General features: G+C 39.2%; 1 protein-coding gene across 2 annotated transcripts; it reads right to left on the bottom strand.

Moving 5' to 3' along the window:
• Positions 1-2,580: 2,580 nt before the first annotated feature.
• Positions 2,581-15,842, bottom strand: sncb (synuclein, beta). Of its 2 annotated transcripts, none has more exons than XM_035669509.1 (6): positions 15,683-15,842; positions 14,553-14,686; positions 9,962-9,991; positions 9,618-9,703; positions 4,805-4,891; positions 2,581-3,371 (listed from the first exon to the last, which is right to left on the bottom strand). In XM_035669509.1, exons 2-6 carry the CDS (start codon positions 14,671-14,673, stop codon positions 3,342-3,344), a joined length of 354 nt encoding a protein of 117 aa, XP_035525402.1. In that variant the 5' UTR covers positions 14,674-14,686; positions 15,683-15,842; the 3' UTR covers positions 2,581-3,341. The 2 variants fall into 2 exon arrangements, with proteins under 2 accessions (XP_035525402.1, XP_035525403.1); XM_035669510.1 differs by having other exon boundaries at positions 14,553-14,683.
• Positions 15,843-15,854: the final 12 nt, after the last annotated feature.

Genomic DNA, 15,854 nt, shown 5'->3' with positions numbered 1-15,854 from the left:
GGCCACACTTTCTTGACCACTTTCAGAGTAGATAAATGTGCAATGGTAGTAAAAAAGCAGACTAAAAAAAAAGCACTTCCTTTAAACCTAATTTTGTTTTGTGGAGGCAGATCACCACAGGCTCATTACAGGACCAGAAATGTAATACAAAACCAGGATTTGTGGAGAAAATTTGTGAAATATTAGATAGATATTAAAAAGTGAGTGTTCTGCTGCAGCAGTGAAAGTACATGAAAGGGATATCAGCTGAAGGAGCCTGGAGGAAGCAGAGCTGTGCCTCCCACACAAACAAACACTTGTTAACCACCACGTCTTTCATACCCATTCCTCCCTCCAACCTCTCCGCTTTGCGACACGTATTTCTCTAGGGTCTCTGTAATTCTACTTGCAGGACTGAGGAAATTATTCTATATATCTCCCCCTTTTTTGAAAATCTTCCCTGTCTTGGTTTTACTGTAGCGGTGGGCTGCAGCTTGGCCAGAACACTGTGTACTGACAGAAGTATTCTCACCATTAATTCAAAGGCCTCCACCAATCCCTGGCTGCCACAGAGATCTGTTGCCTAGCAACCACGTAGTGTGATGGAGGGAGGTGTGCTGCTGAGGGCCAAGGTAGACAGCTCTGATCACATTCTCATCAGGAGCCATCAGCCTGCCAAAGGCCATCTTCTCAGCAATGTGCTGGTAATAATGACCATGGTGATTCAATGATGAGTGCAAAAAAACACACGAAAAAAAAGGATGCAAAGCACACACACAGTGCTTCTGCAGCTGCTAACAGTGTTATAACCATTGAATGTTGGAGGATCACATTGTAAAAACCTGAGAAACAAGTTGGTATCTATTTTTATTTCCCAAAATAGTCACATATAATGAAATCTACAATACAGCAGGAAACACAAAGGGAAAAGGGGTGAGAGTAAAATAAGAAAAAAAGACTATTTATAAAGATTTCCTTTGGAATGTGAGCTGTGTGGAGATACAGTTTATATCTTTTTCTCAGGTTTTCTGATGCCAACATTCTTCTATCCCAACATCTTTACTTGTCTAAAACCTACGGATGCTAGACAAGTTGGCTCGAGTGTTTCAGCTAGAATTGTTCATTGTTTAGGGCTCATTTGGTCTCCAGTTTCTGTCCAAACTCCTTGATGGTGTCTGTGGCTTTGTCCGCAGCTTTTCCTATGGCTGCTTGAGTCTGTCTGCCAGCTTCTTGAGCCGCTTCAAAGAGTCAGAGTGAAGCAGAAGAGAAATATTCAGAAAGTTTAACAACAAATCACCAGCATTAGGCTTAAGAAAATAGTATAGAGTTTTATTAAGGCTATTAAACCCACATGCAATCCTATGACTCTAAGCATTAATTTATGCATATTAAAAAGCTCAAATCCAAAATATTACATTTATCATTCTATTCCTGTAACATTTTGCTGGATCCTGTCTCTAAAACCACCTTCAACCAAGCTAAATTTGAATGAATTTCTAGTATTGTAATACACAGTGTGTTACACAAGTCAGATAAGAGGTTTATAGAAATGCCATTATCACTTTAAGTCCACTTGTACTTCTTCACACTGTTTCCAACTCTGAAAGATAAGTGGAGTTTCTAGACAGTGTAATTTTTCATGTCATTTTAGGAGCTTATCGTTCATCGACCATTAAACATTTAATTTGGGAGCTACGTTTTTTTCACCCCCTGACATTTTGACTCCTGTCTGCTCAAAATAATACATTCATTATCACATCATGACACTTCAAAGACAGATGAATGTGCACTTTACCTGTGTTAGCTGTTTCTTTAGAGGAGTCTGCCACCTGCTGCACAGCATCTTGAGCTGCCTGCACTGGAAACACATCATAGGGACTTACAGTGACTGACCACAGAAGGAAAAAACAATTTACTTTTGAAGTGAGTAAAAACTCCTTGACAAACAAGTCATTTACATGTATTGACAATTTTAAACATGCCTGAAAGATAAAAAACAAAAGGATTTATCGGAAATATCTATTAAGTTGACAAACCATTGTGAAAAAAAAAGCCTTTTCTCTGTCTGCCAGACATTACATTGGCCATCTTACAGCTTGTAGTTGTAGCTCTACCTGCAGTGTCTGTGACTCCTTTTGCGGCTGAGTGGCTTGTGCCTTTCAGGCTCTCAAAGGACTTCTTGAACGAGGCCATGGCTCCTGTCTTTGTCCCTACAGCATTCACACATCCGTCTGAGCCGACAGCGGCGGGAGAGGCCGTTTAATACCCTCTGTTTGAGCCCGACACCACCAAGCCTGCACGTTCCAGCCGGATTAACCCAAACAAAACCCACCCAAAAAGGGCAGATCAGACTGGCATCCCAACTATGGCAGCATCCTGCCAAGGGCTAGAGCCCGCTCAGCAGATTTTACACATCCTGTAATCAGTCCCCCAGACAAGAGTGAGCAAAAAAGGAAACATGTGAGGACGATGCATAACACAACCTCATTTAGACCAGCAGGCAGAAAAAAAAAACAGTTACAAGAGGTTTAAAATCTAATGAGTGATCGATGCCAACAGTGAGTTTAAACATTATCAGACAACACTAACAAATGGTTTCTTTTTTTTAGTTTTTATTTACAGAGGAATGTATGTCTGGCTCAACACATAAACCTGTATACTGACAAGTTCTGCAATTTAAAGCACATATTGATATGACAACCATTATGATTTCAAGACATAATATATTGACTTTAACTTGTTAAAATCTTCAGTACACACAAACACACGCACACACACAAACATGTATACTCTGTCCATTTCTAACAGATAGTTTACTGGAATGATTTCACAAGCAACTATAAAGATACAATGTAAAAAACTCTTACTTCAAAAATGTTTAAAGAAATTTCCAAAGAAATGCAAAAAGAACCCACAAACAGGCATTGTTGACACTTAAGAGGATATTATTGTTTCCATATCTGTTTGCAACCGGACATATTTATTTTTTCCCACTCCCAATGTCTCATTGGAAGATGATGAACATCTATTGCACGTTTCTAAATACAGATACACACAAGTACAAAGTCACAAGCCCAGCCTCTGGTCTCATTTCATTGGGAGGGAATCAAGGAAATGAGACAGAGAGGACAAATCCTACATGTCAATAAATACCTACACCCAACACATTACATTAATAACATGACATTTACAATATATAATAATAAAAGATTTGTCTTGAAGGAAGAACATTTTTCAGTGGGAATGCTTTTTTGTTGTTTTTTTGCAACGGGGGTATAATTGTAATAGTTTCAGCATTTGTCCTTTTTATTATTAGAAATATTATTGTGCTGCTGGTTGGATGGTGGCTCGGACTGATGCTTTTATGCTTCTGGCTCGTAGTCCTGGCTCTCCTGAGGGGAAAAAAAAAAAGCTATTTTAAGAGACAGGCAAGTCAAAAAGCTGCAGCACAGAGAAACCCCAGGTCAAATTCAACAGTGAGACTTTAATTAAAACTTAATTGCATGAAATTCAACTTAAATTGGTTTACGAAGAACATATATGGCACATGATTGCTCTCTGGTGAATGATGTAACTCCAACACAGCTGTAAGCTCCCCTGCTGGTTCAGTGTCCCTCACCAGCCTGCAGAGGGCAGCACAAGCCTACACCAGCTTCAAGGACGTGTCGTGATTCCCAGCATCCTTGTAACCCTGCACACGCCTACTTCACGCACATGATCATGAAAAAAATAAAAACACACACCCTCTGGGAATGTGCAACATTCTTAGGTCATCTGATGTTTTCACAAAACCAAAGAGTGATACTGGATGAGATTTTAATCTCTAAATCCTCCCAAAGAAGGCTCGATTCACTCTGCAGCACACCATATTTACAGCAATGCAGGAAGACCCTGACATTACCCACAATGCATGAAGGCAGAGAGCGTCATCACCACACCCATTCAGACAGAGCTCGCACATTGCTGGTGTAGCAAAGGATGGGGGAGGGGAAAAAAGATGCGGAGGAGTAGAAGAGAGAGATGGAGGAGGACATGGAAGATACAAGCTGCTCGGAAAAATTCACTTTTAATTTGTATCTCAGTGAATATCTCCGTTTTATTCCTTTAACTGATTAATGCTATAATCCACTGATGGGGGAATGAAAAGAAAATCCCACCAAATGCTCTGAATAAATTTAACAATATTAGAGATCATGCTAAATCTCATATTACATCATCCTCCATCTGAATTTGATTCTGCTAATTTTATTATTCTATGAGAATATAATGGGTTTTTTGGCTAAATATAAAGGAAATAATATGTACATTGTGTGATATTTTTATTTACTCTCAGCTAATTTAAATCTCTTTTCAAAGAAACAGGTTCTGCACAGTTTGCCTCACCCCTGACAGCCAAATTCCAAAAATAACCATCTGTGTCAGACTCCTTTCTCCACGCACACCGACACACACCCAATGCTTGGTATAGGTAGGTGGAGCTATATTCACTGTACTCGCTGTGTGGCAATTGGCTTGTTAAACCTTCTGTTTTCATTCCCAGAGAAAAGATGAATTACCTCAGTGTGAGCTGTAGTGTTTGTGTGGGACAGAAGTGGAGGGCAAGTGTGGAGGGCTATTGAAATGCAATACAGCTAAAATGTGTAACCATGCAGAGCTGCTGAATACTGATGAGCCTCCATCTACTGTAAGTGAATGGACTCATCCCAGACAGCAGTCCACAGCTTTACAGTTTTTCACAAGCTTATCGCAAAACATACAAAAAGCTACGTCTCATATAGAGACACGTGGAGACATGTATGCATTTTGTGTCGTGAAGGCTGATTACCTGCTGGGACTCATCATATGTCTCTCCTTCTGGTTCCAGCATTGCCTCTCCCTGGCCCTCCATGGCCTCCTGCCCATATTCTTCAGGCTGCAGAGACAGAGACAAAGACAGAGACAGGGAGATGAAGAAATAAAAGATCTACCGTAACAAAAACAGCTATACATATAGTGTAGTTACTTGAACTTAAATGATAAGGACTGGCATTACTAACATTTTCCTTACTGTCAGCAAATCTCAAGGGGTAAGCATCCAATTTTCAGAAAATTAAATACCTGAGGTGATTTGACAAACAGTCAGACTCAAAGACATTTGCATGAAAATAAAATCTGTCTGTTTCAAAATAAAGAATATTTTTAATTGTCTTTAGTTACAAGGGTAGTTCCTAATACAGGTAGCTGAAAATGTCATGTGTCCCTCCTCCTTTTGTACATTACAAGAAAAATATAAAATAATATAAAGTAACATCAATATACACAATGGAAGTGATACTAATCTTGAAGTTTGAGCAAGGACATCTATAATTTACGACTACCATCTTTGTATGGATGAGTAAACAGAGTCACAACAATACAAATTTTTTTTTATTGTGCAGGGGACAGAATATTCTTTCATGCTGATGGTTAGAAGTCTTCACTCAGATGGTGAGAAGAGCATTCAGGAAATTCCTTCAGAACAGCTGCATGTGCTGTTAAATGACCTTGTGGGTTTTTAGCTATGCTGTTAGCATGTTAGCTAGGGATGGCAATATATGTCTGTCTGTTGTCCGTCCCCCACTTTGGTCCGGACTGAAATACTGTAACAACTGCTGGATGGATTGCCATGTAATTGGATGCAGCCATTCATGGTCCCTTCAGGATCAATTGTAACAACTTTAGATATTCCCTCAACTTTTCATATAGCGCCATCATCAGGTCAAAATTTTAATTCATTCAAAAGTACCCTCGGCTGTATTTTGTGTTCAGTGCTTATTAGTAAGAATGCTAACATGCTAAACTAAGATCCAGAACATGGTAAACATTACACCTGGTTAACTTCAGCAATATTCCCATTGTGAGCATGTTAGCATGCAAAAGACACTGACGTTTAACTCAAACACACATACACATACACGTGTGCCTATGTACAGCCTCAAAGAGAAACCAGCATGACTGTCGACTGTTCACTGTTCACTGGATATTTATTGTTCGCATAATGGAATTTTTTAGCTCTGTGACTCCAATGTAATGGTGTAAACTGGACCTAGAAAAGACAAGATGCATTAACCTGTATCTACTCTGTGACACTCACCAAAGCACTTTGGTTGTAGCTGAATTAGTTTAATTTTCAAAAACATTACTCAAATGAGGGAAATCGTGAAGGGAAATGTACTGGGGACTATTTTCAGCTGCGGATTAATACACATTTAATGTTCTACTGAGTATTTACAGCAGCAGAGAGTGTGTATGTTGGTTGACTTATAGTAAACTATAGTGGCCCTCGATGTTTTTAATCGTTTCTGGACAACAATGGAGGTACAGAGAAATAAACAATATCAGGCTTTGGATAAAAAGACACCGCTTGTTATTCGTTGTTCATTGTTGGTTTTGGTCTTTTCATAGGTTTCATTGACAATAAGAAAGATATAGAATATCACTGGTCATATCTTTTAATATTTTAGGTAATGCTGAAACTCTAATAACTTGACATCTTGACACTGTGAGCCGTAACCACAGTAGGTGTAACAAACTGCATCTCATTCTGAGAGCTTCCTGGAGCAGACAGCGCTCCATCATTGCTGCACCTGCTACTACGAGCCCTGAAAACAAAGCTAGTGGGTCACCACATTTATTTTTAAACCCAGTACTAATCAAGTCAATTAGGTCAGAGAAGAAAAGACTATAATCCTATGTACTGTATCAAGCTAGTGTTATTGCTTTAAGCCCACCGACATAATTAGCATGGCCTTAAACACTGCACAATGGGAAACCACCACAAAGACACAACTAATCAGACGGATCATTGCTTGAGAAAAAGTGAACATGAAAAAGCCTGTTTATGTGATTAAAAGAGAAGAGGACGATGTGTTTTGTGTCTGATTGGTCACACGTTGAATTCAGTTGAGACTCAAGCACAAGAGAGACATCATGTTCAGACCATGTAGCACAAGTCTCTTTAACAAAGACTTTCAATTACAAGTATTCCAAGGGAAATATTTAAATGTTTGAATGGATGTGTGAATATGGGCTCAAGATACAGTTACGCAGTTTGGAGGTACAGCTCAGCACAAACTAGAACAAAAGTAGTGCTGCACATGTCAGAAAGATGTCAACAGTTTAACAGTCTGTCGTCAGGGTGTTGAAATGAGTAGTTTTATCACCCAGATAGTGCCTTCGAGAAGCCTATTAGAGCAGGCTGTCAGATGTACTAGATTAGCGAGTCAGTGGAGAGGGTCCAACTCTGAGGGATGAAGGCTTAGGACAGGACAGGGACCTCCCTCCACAGTCTGACAGAGATAGACAAAATGTCAACATGCTGACGGCGCACAGCCTTGTCATTTAAGGTAAAGAACACAGGCTTAAAAACAAACAAAATGGTTATCACTCAAATGCCCAAGCTTGGTTACATATTGATCTTTCCATGTTCTATGGTTGTGGAATATGTTCCACTTCTCTCCTCAAATCTCCAAGATCACATTGTGGATAAACTGATGCGAGTGGAGACAGAAAGCAGTGACATTAGCAGAGGTCTTCAGGAGGTCAGAGTACAAGAATAGACGAGTTGTGTGTTCTAGAGAGCTGATAGTCCCACAGAGATCGAACAGTGAAACAGGCTGTGAACTGAAGCTATATTATAGATTGAAGGTAGCTCTGTGTGTCAGCAGACTGCGTGGAACAACAATTCATCCTCAGGAACCCTTAAGCTTCCTCCAGTAAAACAAGTGGAAAACAAATCCTTGGTTTAGTTGTGTTTCATATTTGAACTGTATTAAAGCTGCCAATGCAGTTTTTCCATTTACATTTTGCAGCACAAATATTGGCAAGGGCATAATCATGTTTTTAACATAAATACACAAGTAAACCTACTCAGCTTTTCCTTAAAAAACCTGATCACCTCTGGTTTCCACTGGTAAGAGAAATCTAAGCACAGTAAATATCTGTGCTGACAACAGAGGAATGAAACAGATGAAATGTTGACGAGTAACTCTGTTTCAGAGTGACATGCAGATTCATCAGCCCATATTTAAATCTGGCTCTGCTACAACCACAATCCAGTCCAGACTTGAATGAACACAACTTAGAGCAATTTGCCGAACTGTAACTGAGCCTTGGATCCGGAAGTGAGGTTTTTTTCTTTCACTTGTCTCAAACATGAATAAAATAAGGTCAGTCAAGAATTACAGTAAGCTGTTGTATTGTTACCCTGGCTATACAGTACAAGAGAGTTTTTATGGTCGTTTTATTATATTCAGGGGCTCTCTACATTAAGTTGAATTTACTTTTCTATTTTAACAGTTGAAGGATGATTTCACATTTATCTGCTGGAAATGGAAAGTTTCTCTGCGCTCATTGAATATATGATTTTCTAAGGGGCGAGGCATGATTTGTCACTAGTCACTAGTGTGATGTAGAATTTTGCACGCACACTGAGAATGGACTTTACAGTGAAGGGGGACACATCTTGTTTCTAGCAGGGAAACATTAATGAACACAATTTGAATATTCATAGATTCTTGCATTTTTAATGAGGTAGAAGGAGTAGATGCCTTTTTAAGGATCGTAATACACGTCTGGAGGGGATCTTTAACGCTTGACGCTCTATTTTACAGAAAGCCTGTGTTACAAAGTGGAGGTCTGGAGTTTTAGATGCATGGGCATTTAAAAGGCATGGAGGGTTACATGATGGGAAATGTAGGATCCAGGATTTTTGGAGCTTAATTAATACTAGGGACTAAAAATCCAGATATATCAGCCATTGCTTGTTTTTTTTATGGTAAATGGTAAATGGACCTGTATTTGTTATAGCGGCCGTTTTTAGTCTTCCAACCACTCAAAGCGCTTTTACACTACACACTTTATCTGTTTCTTGTGGAAGTGAAATACTAATTTGCTGGAATATCCTTTTAAAGAACCATTTTTTAAATGAAGCATGAAGCATGCAGGATGTTGATTTTGAAGTTGTACTTAGTATTTTGCAGCTCTACTACATCTTCATATTGTTTAAATACCATCAGACAGGATTTGGTAATGTTATAAAACCATATTGCACTGCGCAGTACCAGATCCTTTCTTCTGAGAACGTTGAAAATATTCAAACTATTAATGAAACATTTATCCACTAATTGATAAGCTGGTCAACAAAAAAATGAAAACTACTTGAGATTGGTGAGTTTTATCAAGCAAAACTGCCAAATATTCGCTTCCATCTCCTTAAATGTCAGGATTTACTTTTTATTATCACTATTATTATTTAGTATTATTTTTTTATTACTTAAAATTGTTATATTAACATAATCATTTCTAAAACTTTATAGACTAAACCATCACAAAGAATAATAACAGGTGAATCTATAATATGAATTTATAATCCAGCCTTAGTGGTATTAACTCAAAAATAAAATCAAAGAAAGAAAGAAATACTGATCACAGTATGTTTTCAGAACCTCTTACCGGATTTCACAGTTAAGAGGCGACTAATTTCCTGTAGGTGTGCGTGAACACACTGAAATAATTTGATACTCTGATAACAGGAAGACACTGCAGAAACTAAACTGGTATCTTACACTTCACTATGTGTGCTAACATGGAACTCATGGTGACTGTAATGGCGTACGTACATTCATGTCAGCAGGGAACTCGTCCTTTTTCCCCAGGCCAGTGGCAGCAACGATGTTCCCCATGGCTCCAGTGGTCTTCTCAGCCACTGCAGAGACACACAAACACGGTGGGCACACACACGTAACGTTATCTCAACAGATTCAGCAGAGATTAAAAGCATGCACATGAGGTTAGCCCTCTTTTGTTTCTCAATTGATTATTGTATATAATTACCACTTACACAAACCCTCCCCCCATCACCATTATGAATTTACCAGTTAGGAGTAAGTGTCTTGTCACTGTAAGGAAACAAAGCTTCTTACTGCTACAGAAATGATGTTTGATGAGCTAAAGGAACACTCACCTGAGCCCACGCTGTCTTTGGCCTTGTTACCTGAATTAATAAAAAAAGAAATTTGTTAGAAAAGGTGTCTGTTCCTTTGCAAATCATGTGACATTTAACATTTTGCATTTCCAGATCTGTGTGTAGATACGGGAACTTTACTCCTGCATTTTTTTTTAACCTGCCTTGTATTTTGTTAATTTTTTTTTGACACATTGATATTAAAATAACCTGACATGTCGAATAGTAGTGTTGGGCGGTATTACCATACATATGTGCCGCGGTATTTTTTAATATTGTGGCAGTTTCATAGTATATCACGGTTTTGTTTGGTTTGTTCCATGACTGGGCCTTTATATGGGTTAATTGTGGCTTATTTTACTGTACATAGAAAAATAAAAAACATTTTAATGTCATCATGTAAATATATGAAGGCTTTGATTACTCGCCTCTCAATACACACTACACAGCTTGCCCCAGCTGTAGAGCTCTTCATGGAAAAAACGATATTGTTGTCTATTGAAAAGTTACAACAGTGGTTTGAGCTAAGCAGTATATGAAAAATTCCTATCATATGGGAAATTAAAACCGGTATACCGGTTTATCTGTTATATCGGCCCGCACTAACAAACAGCAGTATTTATTCAAAGATACAGCACTGCTCATAACTCCTTACACGATGAACTGCTTGCCACAGCTCCAAAGGTACTAGAGAACAACCATGACTGCAGCACTGGGGTCTCTCAGTACTTTTACTGTGAGGAGTTATTCAACTTTACAGCCGCTTTAAACCAAAACCACCACATTGTTGAATTCTCTGACCTTTGGCAGTTCTCATCCATCTACACCGTACTCCATCGAGCTATTTGGGCAATCTACTGTGTGCCCACTGGTCCTGATCACTCAAGCCTTGCCGTCCTCTCTACTGTGCAGCAGTCACATGCCTTATTGGTTCTCCAGGGCCTTTAAAAGCCAGCCGAGGAGAGACGAAATGATGATAAAGTACAGAACCATCACTACAAAAGGGGCGCCTCAAAGCAAAACATACATCTAAGGGGCTGCATCCATTTAAGTTAGCAGCCGCACTACGCCTACAGTAGAACAAATGGATGATAGCTGTGGAAAAAAACCAAACCTTGTCTGTAACAGTTTAATGACACATAATATAATAAGGATATGTTTTGAGAAATGTGTTTTAAGCTCATTGAGTGTCTAATAGAAATCTAGTAATACTTGAAAAATACCAGAATAAATCTAGTTCTTATGTGTGGCTCTTTTTTTCTAGCTGACACCTGCTATTTTTCAGTTTTATCCATTTTTAAATGAAAAAAAAAGACCTGGTAATTACACATGTACCCTCCCTTAAAAGTCCAGTGTGTAACATTCAGGAGGATCTACTAGCCGATATGAAATATATTATTCAAAGGTATGGCTTCATTACTGTTTAATCACCAATAAATAATTATTGTAATGTTTTTGTTACCTCAAAATGATCCGTTTTAATCTACAGACGCTGTGGGTTGCCTTCTATAGAGTCTGCCATGTTGAACCATCATGTTTCTACAGTACCCCAGAAGGGACAAACCAAACACCAGCTCTAGAAAGAGGCGTCTGTTCGTTTGTTGCGCTGCCTTGATAATATACATTAGCCTCATAGTAATGGTATAATTGAAACAGATGACTTAGATTGTCATTATTTTGTCATGCAGTTTCAGGATGTAGTTATGGAATAGTAACAGTGATAATTGTGTAAATTAAACTGCATGTGTGCTCCTGTAAAGGAGCTGTTGCAATATCGATTGAGACTGTTATGGTGTGACAGATTCACAAAACGTATAACATTGCTTTTAAAACATCACTGTATAAATACACCACTATGTCATAATAGGGGACATAGATGCTCTATGAATGAAACTGTCAGCTGTGACATTAAATGACATCTAGTTCAGCAGGGTTTTCTCGTTTCTGTCTCTCTTCCTTGCCTTACGCAGGCTGACTGCTCAGCTCAGCTGGGTGGGCGGTCGGCAGCAGCAGCAGCTGTCAAAAGGTGGGCCACAGACCTATCAGATCACTCTTACCCCTCCTCCAAGAGGGGCCTTCAAGCAAATCATACGCCGCTTTCTAGGGCACCACCATGCTCAACAAGCAGCACTCAGAAGCACAGAGAAGCCACAGAAATGCCCCTTTTCACTATCTGTGTACGACAGGCAAAAGGCAAGATGATGCATAGCAAGACGAGAATATCCCACACGTGTTTTGATAGCAGGCTGACATGTTTGGCTCTGGTGATGAGTGACAGGGACACGGTACTAAATATGTAGGGTAATTGGATGCCATCTAAATGTAGACACATCTGACAACTTGGAATACCCAATGTCTCATGAATGCACCCAAAACATACTGTCACTGGATCAGTGGTTCGAGCTGGTGACTGTAGAACTACCAGCAGGGGTGTCACTGGAAATTTGGGCACTCTGACAACAGCTCAGCAACTGACATAATAAATATCTGTAATGGCTGGCAGGTTCCAGGGCCTGTGTCCAGCTCTGAGTCCCCTGAGTCATGTATCCCTCTCCCCATTCACCACTAACTGACCAACTGTAGCCTAACAAGCAGAGCTGGCCCATATGGAAGAAATTATTAACCACAAACAACACAGGGATGTTTGTCAGTATAGATACACAGTGGGTGAAATGTGTGATACATGATATTACCTTCTTCTAAACTCTCCATCATGAGAATCTAATGCTTTTCTTGTTTATGTAACTGTATACAGAAACTCTTTAGGTTTTGGGACTATTGGAGAAACAGCCAACAAGCAGTCCAAAGACTCTTAGGAATCTGTGATGATGATTTTATACAGCAAATTATTAATAAAACAATCGAGAAATAATATTTAGATGAATCGCTAATGAAAATAATTGTTTGTTGCAGCTCAGACATAATAAAACCAAACTATATAACTCAAATTAAGTTCATTATGGTTCATTCAAAATTTTAATTCATGGGGCTTGGTATTAGACAATACAATAGAGCTGCAACTAATGATTATTTTTATTATCAATTAATCTGTTCACAATTTTCGGTTTTATATAATTAGTTGTTTGGTCTATAAAATGTTAGAAAAGGGTGAAAATATCTTTATCACTGTTTTCCAAAGCCCAGGGTGACATCTTTAAATGTCTTTTTTTGTCCATAACCAAAATATAATCCGAAAATGTTCACATTTCACAAGCTGAATGAAGATAATGTGGAAATTCTTTCCTAAAAATGTGAATTGATTATCAATTTAACAGTTGCTAAATAATTGATTAATCAACTAATCATTGCAGCTCAACCACAAAACTGGTTAGCATTGGCTATCATCATTAAATTTTCATGATTTCATAATGATCGGACAGCATTAAAGAATAAGCCTGAATTATTGCCCAACAAAGATCATTAAATTATGCATATCCCTACCTTTACAAGTGAAGCATAAAACTGGAATATGACGAAGGTTGTTTTATCTAATAAATCATTACAACACAAGAGATGATCAAAGAGAGTGAGACAATGTCAGTTTCAATTGTACCTTTGCCCAGCTGTTTGCTAACCTTTTGCAGGTGTACAACTACCTCTATTTCATATGTGTGATGTATTTATTAAAATAATGATCTAAAACAAGTGGTCCAGTAAGGCACAGACTTTAAGATCATGAGATAGAGGCACTAATCTGTGCAGATATCTGTAATGGTGTCCATGACAAATTAAGATGCACTGAAAAGGACAAAAGCAGAGGCCTTTAGTCTGTCTCCAGGAGGTGACCATGGGCTGACACTGTTTTACAATCTGCTGCCGTCCAATCCACAGACATGTGGCAAGAGCTGCTCCCACCATACTGCTGCCCCACCCCCACCACAGTTCCCATGTCCTGCCTGTAGCCCAGTCAAGTCAGGCGAGAGGGCATAAGGACATTCAGAGCCTCATGTCACATCATCTACGTCAAAAGAACTCATTTTCCCAGTGTAGACTTTTTAAAACTACAGATATTTAAGGTAATAAATATCAGATATTAAAGGGTAAAATTGCTGGTTATTTAAATAATGCACCAGCCAGTATAAGTGAAACAAAGATATTGATCAGCTGTCAGGATGACTGATTTATCAAATTACTGCTGCTATAATAAACGACTCTTAATTTACCAAGGGAGTGCATTCATTTAATACTTATCATGATGTACCCTTTAAAATATCAGTCATTTTATCTTACACCACACATTGAGCCCAATGAAATATGTGCAGTTATACAGCGAAAACCATGGAGGTGTAATATTATCACATAGCTGTATTATGATGGTGAACAAAGAGGTTAAAAAATAAGCAATAAATGGGGCCTGCTGGTTTCTTCCCAGTGTGAGGGAAGCAGGATTTTGCTGTTTATTGTGCTAATAAAGGAACTCAATGTATAATTTAACCATTTGTTCTGGGATATATGGGAATGCTGCATGAAATATTCTCTCTGCTAATATGTTGCTGCTCCTGCATGTAGCAGGAAGATTAGCAGTCTCAGAGGGCCTGTGTATGATTTGCATATAAAATCACCTCCAAACAAACATTTGTGATCGTCTTACCTACAAACATAACTCCTTCCTTGGTCTTTTCAGCCGCAACCGCAACTCCTTCCTTGGTCTTCTCTGCGGCCACAGCCATCCCCTCTTTCGCTTTAGACAAACCCTTCATAAACACATCCATCTTGGCCGAGCTACTGTGGAGAGATGGAGCATACCTGCTGTCAGTCACCATCACTGCTGTCACACTGTACAGTGAATTTGATCTTAGTGATGTTCATAAACGACATGTGCTATCTGATACACTAAACAAGCAGCTGTAATTATTGTATTCACATATATTTCGATAAAACTCCATGGGTATGAATCTATTATAAGACCATACGTTATGGTGAGAGAAGGCGGCACTGCCTCCTGTGGCAGATCCTGACAGCTGCAGTCCAGCCATCAGGCTGTAGTAAAAACCCTCTGATCACTCATGCATTCAACTCCCCCTTTTCACATCCTCGTCAAAGCATGAAATATTCAGAGGCAAAAAGATTTCAATGAAATGGTTAATTGTGGAGGGGCTCATTAATTATTTCTCGTCTGTAATGCTACTCTCAGTGTCAGCGAGATGACAGGGCTGCGCACGGGGAAAGGGCCTTTTTAACGGACTGTAATATATTATACTACAAGGTGGCATGTATTGCAAGAGCTACACAACGGTCCTTGGTGGGGGGGAAGCACGATCTTCACTATGATATCTGCACGCATCACGGTTTCAACGTAGAATCATGTGGATGTAACCTGAGTTTGTCCCATCACACGCAGACGGAAACATCTGAATAAAACAGACGAGGCTTGCAGGGCTAACAGTTAGAATTATGTTCCAGCATTGGACACCAATCCTGCTCAGTCCCATCCTGGATGTTGTAGGTCAAGCCGTAAATTACTACATGTACCATATTTCTCCACGTTTGCATCCGTGTGTGCCTTTGCATCCGTCTTAAAGGCACACAGTGATGATAACCTGCTGCGGGAAGCGGGAGAATTATACACGGATACAGGAATGATGGTTAAGAGCTTTAAGTTATTTTAGGCACGGCTTCCAATGACGACGCTCTCGTGCATGGTCCTGAAATGATGGTGACCTCTGTTCTTAAAATAATAATAATAATGAAAGAATGCGAGAAATAAAAACGAGTCCTTACCTATTTACAAATAGCCTTCAACTTGTCCCCTTATGGTTGAGCCGCACAGTCAAGACAAACTATCGTCTAAACGGGAGATATTTTCAAATGATCACTAGGTGGGCCTTCCTCGGGCTGATCTCCACCAACAGGGACGGCCCCCTTCACGGTGCGGCTGAGACTATCACGTCCC

The sequence above is a fragment of the Morone saxatilis genome, unplaced genomic scaffold (assembly GCF_004916995.1).
Source record: "Morone saxatilis isolate NCDOM2014 unplaced genomic scaffold, NCSU_SB_2.0 Contig22, whole genome shotgun sequence".
NCBI classification, from domain to species: domain Eukaryota; kingdom Metazoa; phylum Chordata; class Actinopteri; family Moronidae; genus Morone; species Morone saxatilis.
The sequence above is the reverse complement of the archived record's forward strand: the minus strand, read 5'-3'. Positions and strand labels throughout refer to the sequence as shown.